At 42.2% G+C, this 17488-nt stretch overlaps 1 protein-coding gene across 7 annotated transcripts in view; it reads right to left on the reverse strand.

Moving 5' to 3' along the window:
- The window catches only part of sdk2b (sidekick cell adhesion molecule 2b), a 237988-nt gene that overhangs the window by 39707 nt on the left and 180793 nt on the right, over nt 1–17488 (reverse strand). For 6 of the 7 annotated variants that reach the window (XM_061755556.1, XM_061755553.1, XM_061755555.1 and 3 more), the window contains exons 5-10: nt 6182–6315; nt 5070–5181; nt 4807–4997; nt 2990–3073; nt 2453–2647; nt 1232–1348 (exon numbers count right to left, since the gene is read on the reverse strand). In XM_061755556.1, coding sequence (XP_061611540.1) covers nt 1232–1348; nt 2453–2647; nt 2990–3073; nt 4807–4997; nt 5070–5181; nt 6182–6315 — 833 coding nt within the window. Of the gene's footprint in view, nt 1–1231; nt 1349–2452; nt 2648–2989; nt 3074–4806; nt 4998–5069; nt 5182–6181; nt 6316–10593; nt 11050–17488 lie in introns of those variants that run through there. The other variant, XM_061755558.1, reaches the window with a different exon arrangement.

A 17488-nucleotide genomic window follows, 5' to 3' on the forward strand; every position in this document is an offset into this window, starting at 1 on the left:
TGGCTGCCATAGGATCAAAATCGTCAAGTTGGTTGATTAAAAACCAATCATAATATTGGATTCAGCTACAACACAGGCACTATCTAAGTGATCTCATAATAGATTTCAGGACCCATTAATTGGGTGCCTAAACAGACTGCCACAGACTCAAAACTATGAAGTTTGGTGATCCAAAAAATATATATTGTTGCAAGTGTGATTTTTCAATGGCATCCTTGCCTCATCTCATGATAGATTATTCTAATTCAGGCTCGAGTCGTTGGCTGCCTAAACTAGCTGCTACGGACCCAAAATTGCAAAGTTTGGTTCTAAAAAAACGTTTGCTGTTAATGTCACAATATATACAGCTATACAACACAGACGCTTTGGCAGTTATCTCATAACATATTGGAATTTTTTAGGCCAGACTAATTGGCTTCCGTAACAGGATGCCACAGAACCCAAAGTTTGTTGGTAAAAATATATCAAGTTTGCTGTAAATATGCTTTGAGGCCATTCCAGGGCCTCCTTTCCTCATATCAAAATATATGCTACTAATTCAGGCCTGACTAGTTGTATGCTTAAACAGGCTACCATGTAACAAATTGAAGTGCTTTGAGAAGATTCCAGTGCGTCATATGTCATCTCATAATCAATATTACTAACACAGGCCCGACTAGCTTTCTGCCTCAACAAACATGGAACCAAAATCGCAAAGGCTGGTGCTAAAAAATAGCAATGTTTGCTGTAAATATCGTGCAACACAGATGCTTAGTTAGTGCTTTGAAGCGATGCCAGGACACATTGCCTCATCGCATAATAGGCTGTCCAAATTCAGGCCCAACTAGTTTGCTGCCCCAACAGTCTGCCAAACAAGAAGGTCAAGTAAAGAAGGTAATGTAAGGTTCAGGGTTACAAATTTTACTGAAAAATATCACACTACAGTATACAGCAGCCCTGACGAGTTGGCTGCCTTGAACAGGCTGGCATGGTTTAGTATCATGCTGGAGCGGAACAGAAGCTAGAAGTGGATCACGATGAGAAACCGGGACAATGTTTTTCTCATTGTGATGCAAAACAAGAAAAGCCCGGTGCGGGATAAAACCTTGGGATCCAACCCGGCTTTAGCCAGTAAGCTGCCACAAACTATCCTCCCGCGTGTAATAGATAACATACATTATAATCCCTAAGTGTGTGTGTGTGTGTGTGTGTGTGTGTGTGTGTGTGTATGCTGTCTTTGTGCAACCCACACCTTTTTGCCAGGTGATAGCTGGTCTCGGAGCGCCGGAAGTCTCGCAGTGCAGGATGACGGACATCCCGTCGATCACGGTGCTGTCCGAGGGACCGGCAGTGATGTTGGGAGCGATACCTGCGGTGAACGCAGGCAAACGCACACACAGACACATACACACACAAAGGGAATGAGTAAAACATGGCAACATGAGAAGGTATGTTAGAGGTGAGGCAGAGATCCCACTCAGTGTAATGTAAACGCCCGCCTCTTGATTTCTTGTCGACGCTCGACTGTTGTTCATTCTTCTTACAATACATCCTTCACCTCCACGCTGCGTGGAACAAAATAAAAAACACTGCATGTCTACAAGTAGTGTCTACTGTGTGAATGCGGAGAGACGGTATTCACGATCAGAAATACTAAATAAATAAATAAATAAATGAATTGAAGAGAAGAGAAGAACATTTATAGAGTCCACAGATTATGTGACTATGCCTGTAGTGGGTGAATGCATTACTGAATGGCATCCAAGGATTGTGATTGGACGCTTGAAAACTTCCAGGTGATGTCAGGGCATCATGTCCGCATTAGTGTTTTCTGCTTACCGTCGGCAAGCACAAATTAGATCAAAATTGGATAAAAAATGAGAAACTGGAATGTGAGAGGAAGCCGGAGTCCCTGCAGAAAATGCACAAGAAAACTCCACATAGGAAGGGCAGAGCTGAGATTCGAACCCAGAACCTGTGAGGCAGATGTGTTAACCACAAGTCCACTTGTGGGCTATCATCAAATCAATAATCAAAAAGCAATCTGCAACAAGTCAATTCAGTCGAATAACATCCGACCGATATGATTGGAAAACTGTTCTTCCAAGTTTAACAGGGCATCATTTCCTCCTCATTTGTGTTTCGATTATTACAAATTCTACCACAACGGGATAGAAACTACAGCAGTGATAAGAAACATGCAAAAACTACTTTTCACATGCTCTTGCTGATGCCTCACTAACACCTTAATTTGGTGTAATTTGTTTTAATTGCGTTTCATTTAGTTTGTTTACTTTAGTAATTTTTAATTTTTTTTTTGCAGTAATGTTACATGGTCTTTGAGCTGAGGTCAAAACAGTCATTTAAAAAAAAAAAAAAAAAAAAACAACGTTGGAGAGTTGTTTGAAAAATGACGGACAGATTTGATCTCTGATCTCGGTGAGAAACTGTTCCCATTTTTCATAGCACTCACTGGTGACGGCGAGGTACGTGTTGGTCTGGACCTCGCCCGCCGCGTTCCTGGCGAAGCACTGGAACATGCCGGTGTCGTCGGGCAGGAGGCCGTTGACCTGCAGGCTGCCGCCCGTCAACACCCGGTACCGAGGCGTTTTCACCGGATCGATGGGCGTGGCGTCCTTGTACCACACGATATCTGGCTGGGGCACACCTGTGAGGGGTGTTTTTAGTCTTTAGCAAGTTGCAAAGGGGTGGAACATTTCTGGTAACTTTCAGGAACGTTTCCAGTAATTTTCCATGGCGAAGTTAAGCAAAGGAACTTTGGAAAGATACCATAATTCAAACATACTGTAGCTGCAGTCTCTCACAAAAGTGAGTACACCTCTCACCTTTTTGTAAATATGTCATTATTGACACTGAAGAAGTGATACTTTAAAATGTGATGTCAGTGTACAGCTTGTATAAATTTACTGTCCCTTGAAAATAATTCAGACGACCATTAAAGTGGCAACTACTGGCAACAAAAGTGAGTACACCCCTCACATGTGCTTACCTCTCGCTTGACAGGGAATGTCGACCACTTTCTCCATCTCAGCCGTGATGTGCTTCTCCGGCTCTTTGATGAACTGCGGCGGCTCTGGGAGAAGATAGGAGAATGGAAGAAGAGGCAAGGTGATGTAATCCTAAATCCCGCCGCAGCAATCCACGATGTTTCAAACGAGAACTGACAGCTTAATTGGAAGGCCAAGGGAAAAAAAGGATTGGACAAGGGGTTTAGCAAAAACAAAGAAATAAGACGATGCAAAAATCAGATGGAGAGACATTTGGTATTCCGCCTCAGTTTTTGGCCATAACCTTCAAACAGGCAGCAGGGGAGGCCAGCGTCAGTAGGCGGCATTCAAAGGAAAAAAGTTAACCGCACCTTGCTCTTTGAATGCCATCGCAACCTTGACACCATCAAAGCGCTCAAAAGCGACTCGGGCATTCAAATGCTTTCGCCAGCGGCTGCCGGCTTAATGGCGGCTTCACAGGTGACACCTTTTGTCAGACTTTTGGACACTGATTAGCAGCAGGGAGATAGTTGGCTGAAAAATGTCAACAGGTAGCAAAAAACAAAAAATGAGGAGGTGAAATATTGAAGTCTGACACCTGGTGAGTCAAGCTTGGCCACAAAATGGAATGGGATTTTAGCTTTGAAAAAGCGCAATCATCCCTAACAGTTTGGTCGAAAAACAACAAATTATCTTGATCGTTTAGATATATACTGATGGTGTTCAAAATGAATAGGGTTATGATAAGAGACGATCATCTCTAAAAGTTTGGTCAGAAACTACCCCCGATTACGATGTTTATCCATTGGTTCTAAGATAGCATTCTAAACTGCTGTGGCCTTCAATCTTTTTCTTTTCAACTATAGTCAGATGGGATTCAAAATAATGCAAATAAACTGGTTCTTGTTATGCCATTAGACGAGCATCCCCAATTTGAAGATATACTTTTAAATAAATAAAGGTCTCGCTGTTGACTTAATTCCCCCCCCCCCATTTTGACAGCTAACTGTTATGATATGAGACAATCGTCTATAAGAGTTTGAAGAAGTTTGGAAGCTATGACTGCTAAAGGTTTTATCCACCGATTTGGTGGTATAAAATTAAATAAGGATCTTTCAGTTTGCCGGCACGGTGAACGACTGGTTAGCACATCTGCCTCACAGTCCTGGTGACCGGGGTTCAAATCCCGGCCCCGCCTGTGTGGAGTTTGCATGTTCTTCCCGTGCCTGGGTGGGTTTTCTCCGGGAACTCCGTTTTCCTCCCAAAACATGCGTGGTAGGTTGATTGAAGACTTTAAATTGCTTGTAGGTGTCAATGTGAGTGTGAATGGTTGTTTGTTTCTATGTGCCCTGCGATTAGCTGGCGACCGGTTCTTGGTGTACCCCGCCTCCCGCCCGAAGATAGCTGGGATAGGCTCCAGCACGCCCGTGACCCTAGTGAGCTTAAGCGGTAAAGAAAATGGATGGATGGATCTTTCAGTTGCCTTTGATCGTTTTGATTCAACCTTCAGTGTGCTACAGACTGGAGAGTTGCCCTCTGATTTGACCTCAATCTGCAAAGATATTCTTCAACTAGGCATCTTGCTTTGTCATAGTATTTGAAATTAATATAGCTCTCCTTATATAATAAAATCATCTTGGAAAAATTTAAGTTTGGCAGAAACTAGAACCTCTAAAGAGGCTTACCCTCTAATCTAACCTTCAAAATCAATAGCGGTCTTGCCCTGGGAGTAAGATATACGCCTTCAAAGCCTGAGCAACAAATTAGTGACAGGAAACAAATGCCTTTGATCAGTGACTTAAAAAGGGGCGTGGCTTACCGAGCACATGCAGGTATGCGCCAGCGCTGACGGACGGCACACTGCTGCTGCGCAGCATGGCCTCACATTCGTAGTAGCCGGCGTCAGCCACCAGGGGGCTGAGGATGGTCAGTCGGCGATTGAAATCACTCAGGCCGCTGCTCACGGCAACGCCGTTCTTCCGCCAGGTGATGCTCAGCTTGATGAGGGGCCTGCGAGGGACAAGTAGAAGTTGTCTTCTTCCCATTGTCTATGTGCCAGAGTTTGTTTTTTAGTGTTTTCACCTAGCGTTGGCCACACACTCCATGGTGACTTCCGATGTTCCCGTGACGACGCTGGTGTTCCGCGGCGGGATGACGATGGTGGGTGCGATGGGGTCCGCCGGACCTCCGACATCTATAGGCAACACATGCAGGCGTTTAAGCACGGAACGTCCTTTGTGCGTGACTCATAGGCATCTCCTATTCCGTATCATTTCCACACGCATGCACACATTCTAAACGTGAAATAATGAGAGTGACCAGAATGGATGCAATGTTTTACATAAGTGTAGTACTCTATTTGTGCGTGATTCCTATGTAACTCTTATGTGCATGTAATGCACACTTTGTGAGTGTGAAATAATGGGAACAACCAGTGCTCTCGCTGTACAGTATGTGATATAATTAGACGCGACAGGCTGTCGGAGTTTAAGTGTGGAACTCCCTTTGCGAGCAACACCTATGCTACTATTATGCGATTCCAATCTGTGTCATTTTAGTCTCTGTGCGCACTTTGTGAGCGTGAAATAATGGAAGCAGCTAGTATGCTCTCTGTACAGTACACATGTTCTGATGTGATGAAACGGGATGAAATGGAATCTAGAAGTTTGAACATGAAACTGCCTTTGCGCATCACTTGTATGTGTGTCATATCTGATCAAAAAAGATTGAGAAGAAGAACAATGTGTACTGATATAGTCTTTGATCTGGGCAAACGCTACCATTTTAGGTCTTGGGAGACTAAATCAACAGGGTTCCTGAGCACACTTGGAGAAGCTACGTTTTACTGTAAATCAACAGCAGCAGGAGTGCTGAAAAATCTAACTATCGAGTCTGCTCGAGCGTCGACTAGAATCCTTCACAAATCACAGGTAGTCCCATCACTTAACAGAGAGAGAGAAAAAAAGTAGAGTACAGTGTCCAATAATCCCGCCTGCAGCCTCCTGACATGAGTTTGCTTCTGGGAAGCGGCAAATTGTCAGCATTCTCTGGGAGCCAACATTCCTTTACGGAGACTTTGAGACTTGGCAGCCGTTCCAAACTGGCCTTCCTCTGACTACCTCTCGGGTAAAAAGCGCAACCCGTCGCACTTTTAGGGCATAATGGGCTTTGTTTGTGTGTGTGTGGCCACTCACTCTCCACCGAGAGGGTGATGGGCTGACTGGTCTTGTTCTCGCCGTTCTTATCGTTGACTGCCTGGACGTAGTAGCGGCCGGCGTCTGGCGCCACCGTGGACAGGATGACCAGCGTGTTATCCAGTGTTATGGCACTAAAAAAACCCAGAATAAAACAAAAATAACTAAGCAGTTACAAATTTCAGACAATCTCAAGGTGGGGACATTTGGGTCAACCTGAAGTATTGTGTTTTATGGCGAATCATAAAAGGTTCCTGTCACTAAAAATGTGTAGTTCGAATTTGGTAGCAATGAGACAAAATGTTTGACTGGAAATTTTCAAAATTGCCCCAAAAATGTCATGTCATGAAACTTTTCCCGTCAATCTATGGCCACCTATAATGACGAAAATGAAAATTCCTTGTACATTTTAATGTAACCCATCTGTCTCGCATATGAGCCCAAAACGCCAAGTCATCACATTTCGCTACTATACCACCCGCCACCCATACACCAAATCAAAATGACTCACAATTAATCGTCCCTCATTTCTCTATTCATGCAATTTAGTAGCAATGTGACAAAAACTCAAGCAAAGTTCATTTTTGAAGGACCCCTGAAAATAGTTAAATTGACCCCAAAATTGCAGGCCCAGGCAAAATGGCAGATTTCTTGTGTGTTTTCGGGCATGGATTCTCTTTTTGATAGGGCATAATTGACTTGTCTATAAAATGTAGTGTTCTCTTTGGAACATTGGTAAGGGCTGTTTTTCAAAATTCTAGGGGGCGCTACTGAGACAATTTTATTTTATTATTTTTGTTTGCCTAAAAATATTGGACAAAGACATCCATCCATCCATTTTCTGAGCCGCTTCTCCTCACGAGGGTCGCGGCCGTGCTGGAGCCTATCCCAGCTATCATCGGGCAGGAGGCGGGGTACACCCTGAACTGGTTGCCAGCCAATCGCAGGGCACATACAAACAAACAATCATCTGCACTCACATTCACACCTACGGGCAATTTTAGAGTTGTCAACTAACCTACCATGCATGTTTTTGGGATGTGGGTGGAAACCGGAGTGCCCGGAGAAAACCCACGCAGGCACGGGGAGAACATGCAAACTCCAAACAGGCGGGGCCGGGGATTGAACCCTAACCGGCTCTAACCGGTCGTCCACCATGCCTTGGGCAAAGACATTTCAGCTTTTAAAAAAAAGGGACACCTATGGTCCCCGTGATAAGAGCTAAATTATATCTGATGTTTTGATCCAGCGGCCAGAGAGTTCATTAAACATTTGAACCCCATAATTACACTCGTCAAGCCACATTAGCCATATTGATCAAGAGCGAGTAAACAATGCCGGCGTGGACTTGGGCAAGGCGTAAATATTGACATTCTCCTCTTCTTCACACAAGCATTATGAAACATGATCGTACAGCACAAAGAGTAATTGGCCATCTGGGCTTCTTCTGGTCTTCCTGGAAATGGCTACTATTTGTTAGAAAAACAAGCTGTGAAATAATACCTGAAAAGGTAAAAATCTATTCATTGCTAAATCAATCGGGTTCCTAATCTGACATTCTTTAATAATCCATAAAATACAATTGCAAATGATAAAACCGCTGAAAAATTAATTAAATCAGTTAAATATTGCTACAGATCGAGGGCCGACTAGAATCCTCCATCCTCTAGCCACAAATGTAATCTCATTTTCTGGACAGATGGCTCTCAAAATCAAACATTTTTCTAATGTTACATTCTTAAACAATCCCTAAAACTTTGAAGAAGCTCAGTGCCAAATTGAGAATGATCATAGCGCTAAAAGAATCTGTTAAATATTGAGACTGCTCGAGCGCCGATTAGATCATTCCATCCTGTAGCGGAATTTATCACCCATCTTCTAGTGAGATGACACTCAAGATCAATAGGGTTCCTACTTTAAAATTCTAAAACAATACCTAAACTTTGAAGAAGCTCAGCTGAAAATTGCCTATGACAAGAATGCTGAAAAATCCGCTACACAATGAGACTGCCAAAGCACTGTCTAGAATCCTCCATCTTCTCGCCACGTCTCCCATCTTCCCAACAGATGGCACTGAAAATCGATAATAACGCTAATCTGACATTCAAAAATCCTCCCTAAAACTAAGAAGCTCAGGTGAAAATTGCAAACGACAAGAGTAATGAAAAAAAAAGGAAGATCTTGAATGCTAGAGCGCCGCCTAGAATGCTGTATCCAATTCTTTTAACCATCTTCTGGTCAGATGACACTCAAAATCAACAGGGTTCTAAATCTGACATTGTTAAATAATGCCTAAAATTTAAATTGCGAACAAGTGGGCGCAAAAAAACAAAAACTGTTTAATATTGACACTGCTCAAGCGGCAACTAGAATCTGCCATTGTATAACCTAGTGTTTCTCCATCTTCTGGTCAGATGGCTCCCAAAATCAGTAGGATTCCTAATCTGGCATTCAAAAATACTCCCTAAATCTTTGAAGAGGCTTAGTTAACAATTGCAAATGACAAGAGTGCTGAAAAATCTGTGAATGCTAGAGCACTGACTAGTATCCTCCATCTTCAATCTGGGATTTTCCTCCAATCATTTGGTCTGTTAACATTCTTAAATAATGTCTAAAACTTTGAAGTCCAGTAAAAAATGTCGACCTATAAAAGCAGTGGAAATTAAAATATGAAATATCGAGACTGCTCAAGCACCGACTAGAATCCATTTGTAGCTGGCTCGATGGCATTCTAATGGCTGCCACCTAGGATTGGTGCCGTATGACGTCTGTTTATTTTAATGCAGGGCAGCTATTTGTGGCGCTATTATTCGTCATCACCAGGAACAAAACATGACAGCTTGTTTTTCACTGGTGCCGCAATTATCACCGCTTGTCGCATGTCGGAGCAAAAAACAGCGTTCCCCCCCGTCGCGTTCCTTTACCACCCTCACCGCCATCTGATGTCGACGGAGGAGGGCGCTTTAATAACATTTAAAACTCATCTTACAAACTCACCCTTGAAAATAAATGACTTACAGATGATTTAATTTTGAAAAACAAATCACTGGAAGTGCATGTGTGAGTCATCTTCAAAACTCGTAAAACTATAAATTGTCAAGCAATTATGAGACCATGGTGGTTTTTGTTAAGTTTGCAGAGCAAAACGCTGCAAAGACTCCATAACTTCTGCTAGGAACCCAGGGTAAACTTAATTTATTCTGACATAAAAAGATCTTCGAACAGTCGATATCTATCACGTCCTTGAAACCAATCATTACTTTCCAATTAGTCAGTGCTTTGGCACCAAATTGTGGTATTTTAAAGTGTAGAAAAAGCACAAAAATATGCCATGAGCTGCCAATAACTGAGTTTCTCACTGAATAGCTGAGGATAAGTTCCAGAGAAAACAATGCGAATAGGGGTGAATTTCCAATCTGTGAATATAGTAGGTGGGGCGGACCGTATAGTAAAATGGAATCTCACAACTACACCAAATACAGCCAAACATTGAACTTATAGCTTGGCACTTTTTATTTAATTTAAAAAACTTTTTTTCAGGAAAGCTGGTCAATAGTGTGTCTTCTCTTTAGGAAGGATGCTGAGACAAGTGCAACAGTTTGAACAGTCAAAATTACTATGCTATGAAAATACCAAGGGCAAGTTAAAGGCTGTTTAAATCCCACTCGGATTGCACGCCGATAGTTATAAAAAAATGTTTTACTCAACTAAACTTTATTTATAGAGCACCATAAAAAACAACTGCAGCTGAAAAAAAAGTGCTGTACATAAATAAAAATTCAACGTAAAACATAATTAGCCTTGATGGCCGCTAGCCTGAGGCTGTACTGCACTGTATTTGTTTACGGGGTTGGCTAGAGCATGATGTAGTTCAACTTCCTGTCCCTGACCTAATATGTTGTGTGTGCGAAGTCACGAAAAAAATCAGAATACAAATACATGAAAAAGGACCAAGGAATAAGATTTCTGACGCATGCCTGTATAAATGTTTTAGAAGTAAACCACAAGTCCAGACTGTGATGCGCTTTGATATTTCATTGTACATGGGGTCCTTGGTTTACGATGGAGTTCCGTTCCTACGGTGGCGATGTTAATCGAATTTGTCTCACTAACTTATAGTAACGCAGTAGTAAAGTCATAAGTAATGTACAGTAAAAATGTGTATCCCAATAAATATAAAGCAATAAAATGCATGATAAATAAAATGATAAAAATGTTGTGTGCTGTTCATAACCTTGAAAGGACTGTACCATCATAAACCGAACACCACGTTATGGTATTCATTACTAACTGTCCACAACCCACCCAGAAAAGGGTCCTCTGCCCACTTTTGGGTCCTAGCCCACCAGTTAAGAATCACTGAACTGGAGAACTGGGCTCATTTGGCTTTTAATGCCCATCTAGGGACTTACCAAACAGGGGGGTTGGCCTTGGCCTTCTTCGGCTCCTGCTTATGATCCATGGTAAATATTTAATGCTGGCTCACTGGCGCAGTGGTGGCGACATCCCAGGCAGGTCAATGAATTATGGATCTCTTCAGGGATGTGGGCAGAAAGGAAGTGTCCAGAGCGAGTCCAAGGTGACCTCTGAGGACCTTTGGAAAACGGGGAGGACTAAATTGGGGACTTGACTTCTTTAGCTGCCAGTTAAGGACAGCAGTACAGCACATCCGAGGGCCATGTGACGGGACAGGTCCCACAAGAGACCACTAAATAGTCTTGCCTGGGGACGTCTTTGATATAGCTACTGCTGGCATACCACCATCCAAGGAAATCTGGAGTTCTTCAACAGTACATGCTAAGAACAAGAACTCTATTAGTCTTAGTCTGTGAGAGGCAGTGGATCAGACCTTATACCTGGGAATTTACTCATTTAGATAACGTTGTCTAACTTGTACACCTTGTATACTGCATTCCATGCGTTTGATAATGCTGTATTATAAACCGAATTAACCGAGTGGGTGTCTGACAGTGATGGAATAGTCTTCGACTTGAAATCAAACGACTCCAACTAAAACTTAGTGAAGCTGATTAAATGTGATGGCGTTAATGCTTTGTTTCTCCCTTCTGGCACAACTGGCGTTTGCACCCAAAAAAAAAACCTAAAAAAAAAAATACAAGGGGGCGGGGTGGGGTGAGGTGGGGTGGGGTAGTGGGCAGCTGAATCCGCCAAGTTGCTTTGCGAGCAGCAGTCCGGCGTGCCAAGGCGATGGTCTCTGGCAGAATGCCGTTCCTTCAGGGCGGGAATGATGACGCTAACGGAATGGGTTGGAATACAAAGAAAAGCTGTTGCAAATATGAAGGATGAGGAACAAACACAGACAACGTATCTGATTTAATTTGTTTTATTTTTTTTTTTTTTTGGGCAGAAGCCTGCTGTCTTAAAGGCTACATCTGTAGGACGTAAGCCTCTGTGCAAGCAGGTGGCAGTAGTGGTTTGTCGTCTCCTCAGGGAGAGAAGAGATTGCATAGAGGAGACGCAAAGGATGGCTGCTGTCTCACCATACTAAACACGACCCGCCGCCTCATGATCACAAACATACAATTGTTTACAGTTACTTGAACTAGGGAATTCAAAAATAACTTTGGGCAATGAGCCACATGCTCCAAGTCTCAAGAAAAACACGTGATATGGTACTATTTACCCCGACTACAACATAATACGATTCACTCCAATTATGATACAATTCACTCCAATAAGAATGTGATTCAATCAAATTAGGATGCGATGCGAGTCGCTTCAATTCTGATATGATTCATTCCAATCAAGATGCCATACGATGCATTCTAAATATATTGCTAATTCACTCCAATTATGAAACAATGTGATTCTCTCCAATTACAGTGCATTATGATATGATTCATTACCATTACGATTTGTCGTAACATCAGACATTTACTTTTCTAAATCAGTTTTTCTTCTTTTGTGTCATCATGGTGCTGAAAACTTCAGCGAAATGAATGTGGTCGCAGCAGGAATATAGTTAAAAGTGATTAGAAAGGAATGACCGGGGCCCGTACTGCAATTATCTCGCTAACTTGTAAGGTGCAGCGCTTAATTCATAACAATAAAGGCCACATTATCCTCAATTCAGATGTGTAGAGTATTTAAAGTGCAATTACAAACGGCATCAGGACGGATGTAGCTGGAGCATGTAATGTTGCTCGTCGTATCATAAAACTTTGATACGTCAACGTTTTGACCTTGTCGCTTTACGCACTGCATAATTTTCTTCATTTTCTAATTAATCAGAATCAGAATCATCTTTATTCGCCAAGTATGCCCAAAAAACACACAAGGAATTTCTAGTACGACAGCAGACAGTCAATTGACAGAGAACACTTTTGAGACATAAAGACATTGACAAAAAACAGTCACTGAGCAATTAAGGGTTGGTAGTTATCAGGTAATGCCGGTGCAATTTTTTTATTTTTTTGGGAAGATTGCTTTCTGACTAATGCTTTCTGTATGAGCGCAACAAGAGAACAGTGAAGCACAAATCATAAAGTCCGTGGCTCTTGCTGCGAGAATTTTCACAAGCCGAGCTTCCTCCGACTCCTCTTCCCTTTCGCCGTCATAAAGTGTTTTCATCGCTGGGCTGCCGAGTACCTCGCACTTTTGCTTGGTGTGGTGTGCCTTCATGCCGATGTGTGAGCCACTTGAACCCAACCACCCCCACATGGCCTGACTCTCGCTCACTGACACAGGGAGGTCGGCAGCTGACCGCTCCCATTTGTTGGCTGGTGGCATGAGGATGGAGGAGTGAGGTTATACTGTAACCCTCGCTGCTGACAGGAGAGGAAATGCCAAAACCAAAACATACCACAAAATATGCGCACTGAAGGGAGACTAAGTGTCTCTTCCTCCACAGGAACATTTGTCATTATTGTGCTCTCATTGGAGTGAATAGCATGGCATATTACTGTAATTGGAGTGGACTGTATCAAATTGTAATTGGAGTGAATAGTACTGTACTATAATTGGAGTAAATCGTACCATATTGTAATTGGAGTGAATCGCAAAGAAATCCACTACATGCGGAACGTCACGTGACCAAACACAGAAAACAGGTTAGCAGACTTCCTGTGTATGTTACGCTAACGAGTATGATTAGGAGGATAGAATAGGAGTGAATCATACTGTATTGTAAATAGAGTGAATTCTATCGCATTGTAATTGGCATGAATCACATAGCAACTGGCGTGATTGCATTGTATCATAATTAGAGTAAAACGTATCGCATAGTAATTGGAGTGAACCACTGTGACTGTGTATCATTTCGTGTTAAACCCAAATTTAACACAATCGCATTGCAACTGATGTGAATTCTACACATGTATAATGCGGTGTGTCAGCAATGTTCCAGGACTTGTGTCACAAAATATATATTTTAAATCTTAACTGCAAGTTTCCCCTTCCCAGTAATCTCCTTATAGAGTCTAAAGCACTTTCCCAGCCTTCTGGGTATGCCTTCATGCACTGCTGGACAGATTCTTCCAGGAACCTGCACAGCTTCATCACCAATGCTGTCTTGATGTGGTTCACGTCTACAAAATGATAACCCCCTTTAGCTTGGAGAAAGAGGTTCCATCCATCCATCCATTTTCTGAGCCGCTTCTCCTCACTAGGGTTGCGGGCGTGCTGGAGCCTATCCCAGCTATCATCGGGCAGGAGGTGGGGTACACCCTGAACTGGTTGCCAGCCAATCGCTGGGCACATACAAACAAACAACCATTCGCACTCACATTCACACCTACGGGCAATTTAGAGTTGTCAATTAACCTACCATGCATGTTTTTGGGATGTGGGAGGAAACCGGAGTGCCCGGAGAAAACCCACGCAGACACAGGGAGAACATGCAAACTCCACACAGGTGGGGCCGGGGACTGAACCCCGGTCCTCAGAACTGTGAGGCAGACGCTCTAACCAGGCTTCCACCGTGCCGGCCGAGAAAGAGGTTAAAAAAATAAAATAAAATCACACAGAGAGCCAGGTCGGGTGAGTAGGGAAATTGCTCCAGCATGTTCTTCTCGACCAAACACTGTTAGATGTTCAAGGCACTTTGAGCAGGCGTACTGTCATGTTAAGCAGCCACACGTTGTCCTGTCATAACTCTCGCCTCTTCTCTTCTCACACACTGAACAAAGCAAACACCAGAGGATCTGTTTGTAGAACTCAAACAACTCGACATGACTTTGCCTTTGGACTTCTACTGCTTTGCGTTCTTCAGCCTGGTGACTCTTCCCCTGACGGCTCTGGCTTTTGGTCTACAGTCGTACTCAATAATCCATGACTCTTCACCGGTGATGGCTCTCCCTAGCAACTCTGTTCTTTTAATCAGTCACTGTTCTCATTGCTTGACCTGACCTGACACAGAGGATATGTATGTATATAAATGCATGTAAGAAAAGTTTCAATGGGTGCAGAGAGCTGAAGTCATAGTTTTATACTGTAGGGTGATTACATTCAAGGGAAACCCTGTAGTTTGGGTCTAAAATATATCTTTGTGACACCAGTCCTGGAATCTTTGAAATGCACCTCGACGGTAGTGTAACTGTCTGGTATCAGTTGCAGTTGTATTGAGATATACTTCAAAAATAAGATATAGGTTCCAACCTGCCAATGGAGCAGCCCTAGAAACAAGAATTAGTCGACGACAGGGGTGGTCAGCTGTTTATCACCAGAGCTTCCTCCTGTTTCCCGCTTTTGACGCACGGGTTGCCCACTCACATTCAGAGGAAGAATCCCGGCTTTGAATTGGATCCTTTTGACTAATGGCCAATCTATAGCCGAGTGACAGGAGCCAGTGGGGGACATCAACTGATCAGACGTTGCAGCAGATTAGTCCAAGATTCCGGTTGGTCTTGGTGGTCCGTCTTTGTAAGGGGGGTGGTCACTGTGGTCCAAAAGGGGAAAATAATCCATGCAGGCTGTTGATAGGTCAGTTCTGGACTACCTTTTCCCGCAAGAAGCCAGACAATTCCGAGCAAATGGGCTCGCCGAAGGAGCTTCTTATTATACAGTACATTAAGTCGGCCGCAAATTACACAACAAATCAGGCAGAGTGAATGCAAAGGACCGTGCCAAAGTCGTTGGGCTCAAGGAAGAGCAATGGGGTTTACTGGCAAATGCCTTATTTTCCCGTTGTGTTGCGCTGTACATCAAAACAAAGACGGCGAGGCCCGACTCTAAGCCCTCCCTCGACCTCGTTTGTAAAGCACTGCGACCGTCAATCAAGCCATGGAGGGAAAGTATGAGCACGGTAGAAGACCTCGTGTGTCACAGGCAGAGTAGTTACACTCAAACAGTGAGGAAAATGGCTCCCAACTTGCGTTATCCTGCTGGCACATTGTGCACAAATGATACCAGGTATGAGTTCACATGCTTCCAAGATCCCGAGGGTGGGGATTTGCCCCAGTCAAGAGTAAAGCTTGACAACAATTTTCTAGGTCAAAATTATTGAAAACCCGTCAGTAAGTTTAATGAAGCCAAATGTGGCCTCAATTTAATGCAGTGTTCCACCGCATATTTGCTATCCACGTTTCACCATTTTACAGATTTATTTTCTTAACCTAATTTCCTTTATTTGCTGAAAAAACTCTTGTGGCACCTTGGTGCCAAGTAACTACAGTATGTTGAAGTGAGCTGAGGATCTTCGTTTAGACAAAAGTAGTGTTTTTCCATATCTTGTGGGATCCTGGTCTCAAGGAACTATGTTGCAGTGAGTTAAGGAGGTTCATTTAGACAAACGTAGTGTTTTGCCACCGTCTTGTGGCATCTATAAGCAATTATACCTTTGAGCTGTGTAAATTGTGTTTTTTTTTGCTATTTACAGGAAGGCTCTGTCCCTATCCCCCGCAAATAGGACGGGAATACTGAACCACAAATGTTTTACTTTTACTAATTTCTCGTGTATAATACGCATTCCCCCACCCCCCCAAAAAATTGTCAATAGTCAGTGCGCATTATACATAGGTATAGGGGAAAATGAAAAAGACTTTCCCATTTTATAAATGTATGCCGCCATCTACAGGTTATGAAAAGGCTGTACACTTTCATTGCAATATGCCACCGCCCCGAGAGGTTATGAAAAAGTTGCACACTTTCATTCTAGTATGCCACCTAGAGGTTATTAAAAAGGTGTAGCCTACACGTTCATTCCAATATGCTCTTAAGTTTACCCATACATAAGTTTACATACCCTGGCAGAATTTGTGAAATATTGTTGTTTTTAAATACGACTGATGACTGAACAACAACCATCATTAATTTCTTTATGGTTATGTTTTGTTTAATGATAATGCTTTTCTGAAATGCTTGACAGTTTAATTTGAATCCCATCAAAATAAAATTTAATGTTTCGCCTGACCCTTCATGTTTTCTTTAAAGAATTGTACCCATCTTACAAATTCTGCCTGGGTAATCAAACATATGAGCACAACTGTGTGTTTTCTCATTTACTAAATAAAAGTAGGGCTGTAAATTTCAAAATAAAAGGAAGTAAATAAAAAGAAAGTTTTATGTGTTCTAATAAAGTTCTTAACTTCAGAATAATTCTTTGAAAAAACTAAGAAAATACAGATAAACCTTCATATTTTGATCATATTGGTAGAATTATAAAAATGTATTATACATAGGTAGAAGGGTTTTCCAGAATTTTTAGGTCAACTTTGTGGGTGCGTATTATACATGGGTGCGCATTATATGCAGAAATTACGGTATATAGAAATTACAGTAATACTTTAGTCGCATCATAATTGCAGCAAATCGTATTGTGCCGAGGGCAACTTGTATTGTGATGGGAGTGAATTGTATTGTAATTTCAGTGGTTTGTATTGTAACTGGAGAGACTCGCTTCATAATGAAAGTGAATTGTATCACAATTTGAGTGAATCGTATCATAAATAAAGTGAATCGCATCATAATTGGAGCGTAATAGTATCTCATCGTAATTTGAGTAACTTGTCAATGACATCGTGACTAGAGTGAATCATATTGTAATTGGCTCAAATTGTAGCACGTCATATTTGAAGTGAATTGTATTATAATTAGAGTGATTCATATCGTAATTGAGGCAAATTTTAGTCTGTATTGTGGCGTAAATACTTGGATCGTATTTCATCACAATTGGAGTGAATAGTATCGTTATTTGATTGGATCGCATTGCAATTGGAGTAATTGGAGTGACCAAATTAAGTAATGTAGTAGTTAGTAGTGAGTTACACAGAAACTAGTTAGTATTTTAGTTAGCATGTTTGACTCAAAAACTACACTAGTATGCTAACATGTTTGTAAAAGAGTTACTAT

Source organism: Phyllopteryx taeniolatus, chromosome 19 (genome assembly GCF_024500385.1).
Source record: "Phyllopteryx taeniolatus isolate TA_2022b chromosome 19, UOR_Ptae_1.2, whole genome shotgun sequence".
Taxonomy (NCBI): domain Eukaryota; kingdom Metazoa; phylum Chordata; class Actinopteri; order Syngnathiformes; family Syngnathidae; genus Phyllopteryx; species Phyllopteryx taeniolatus.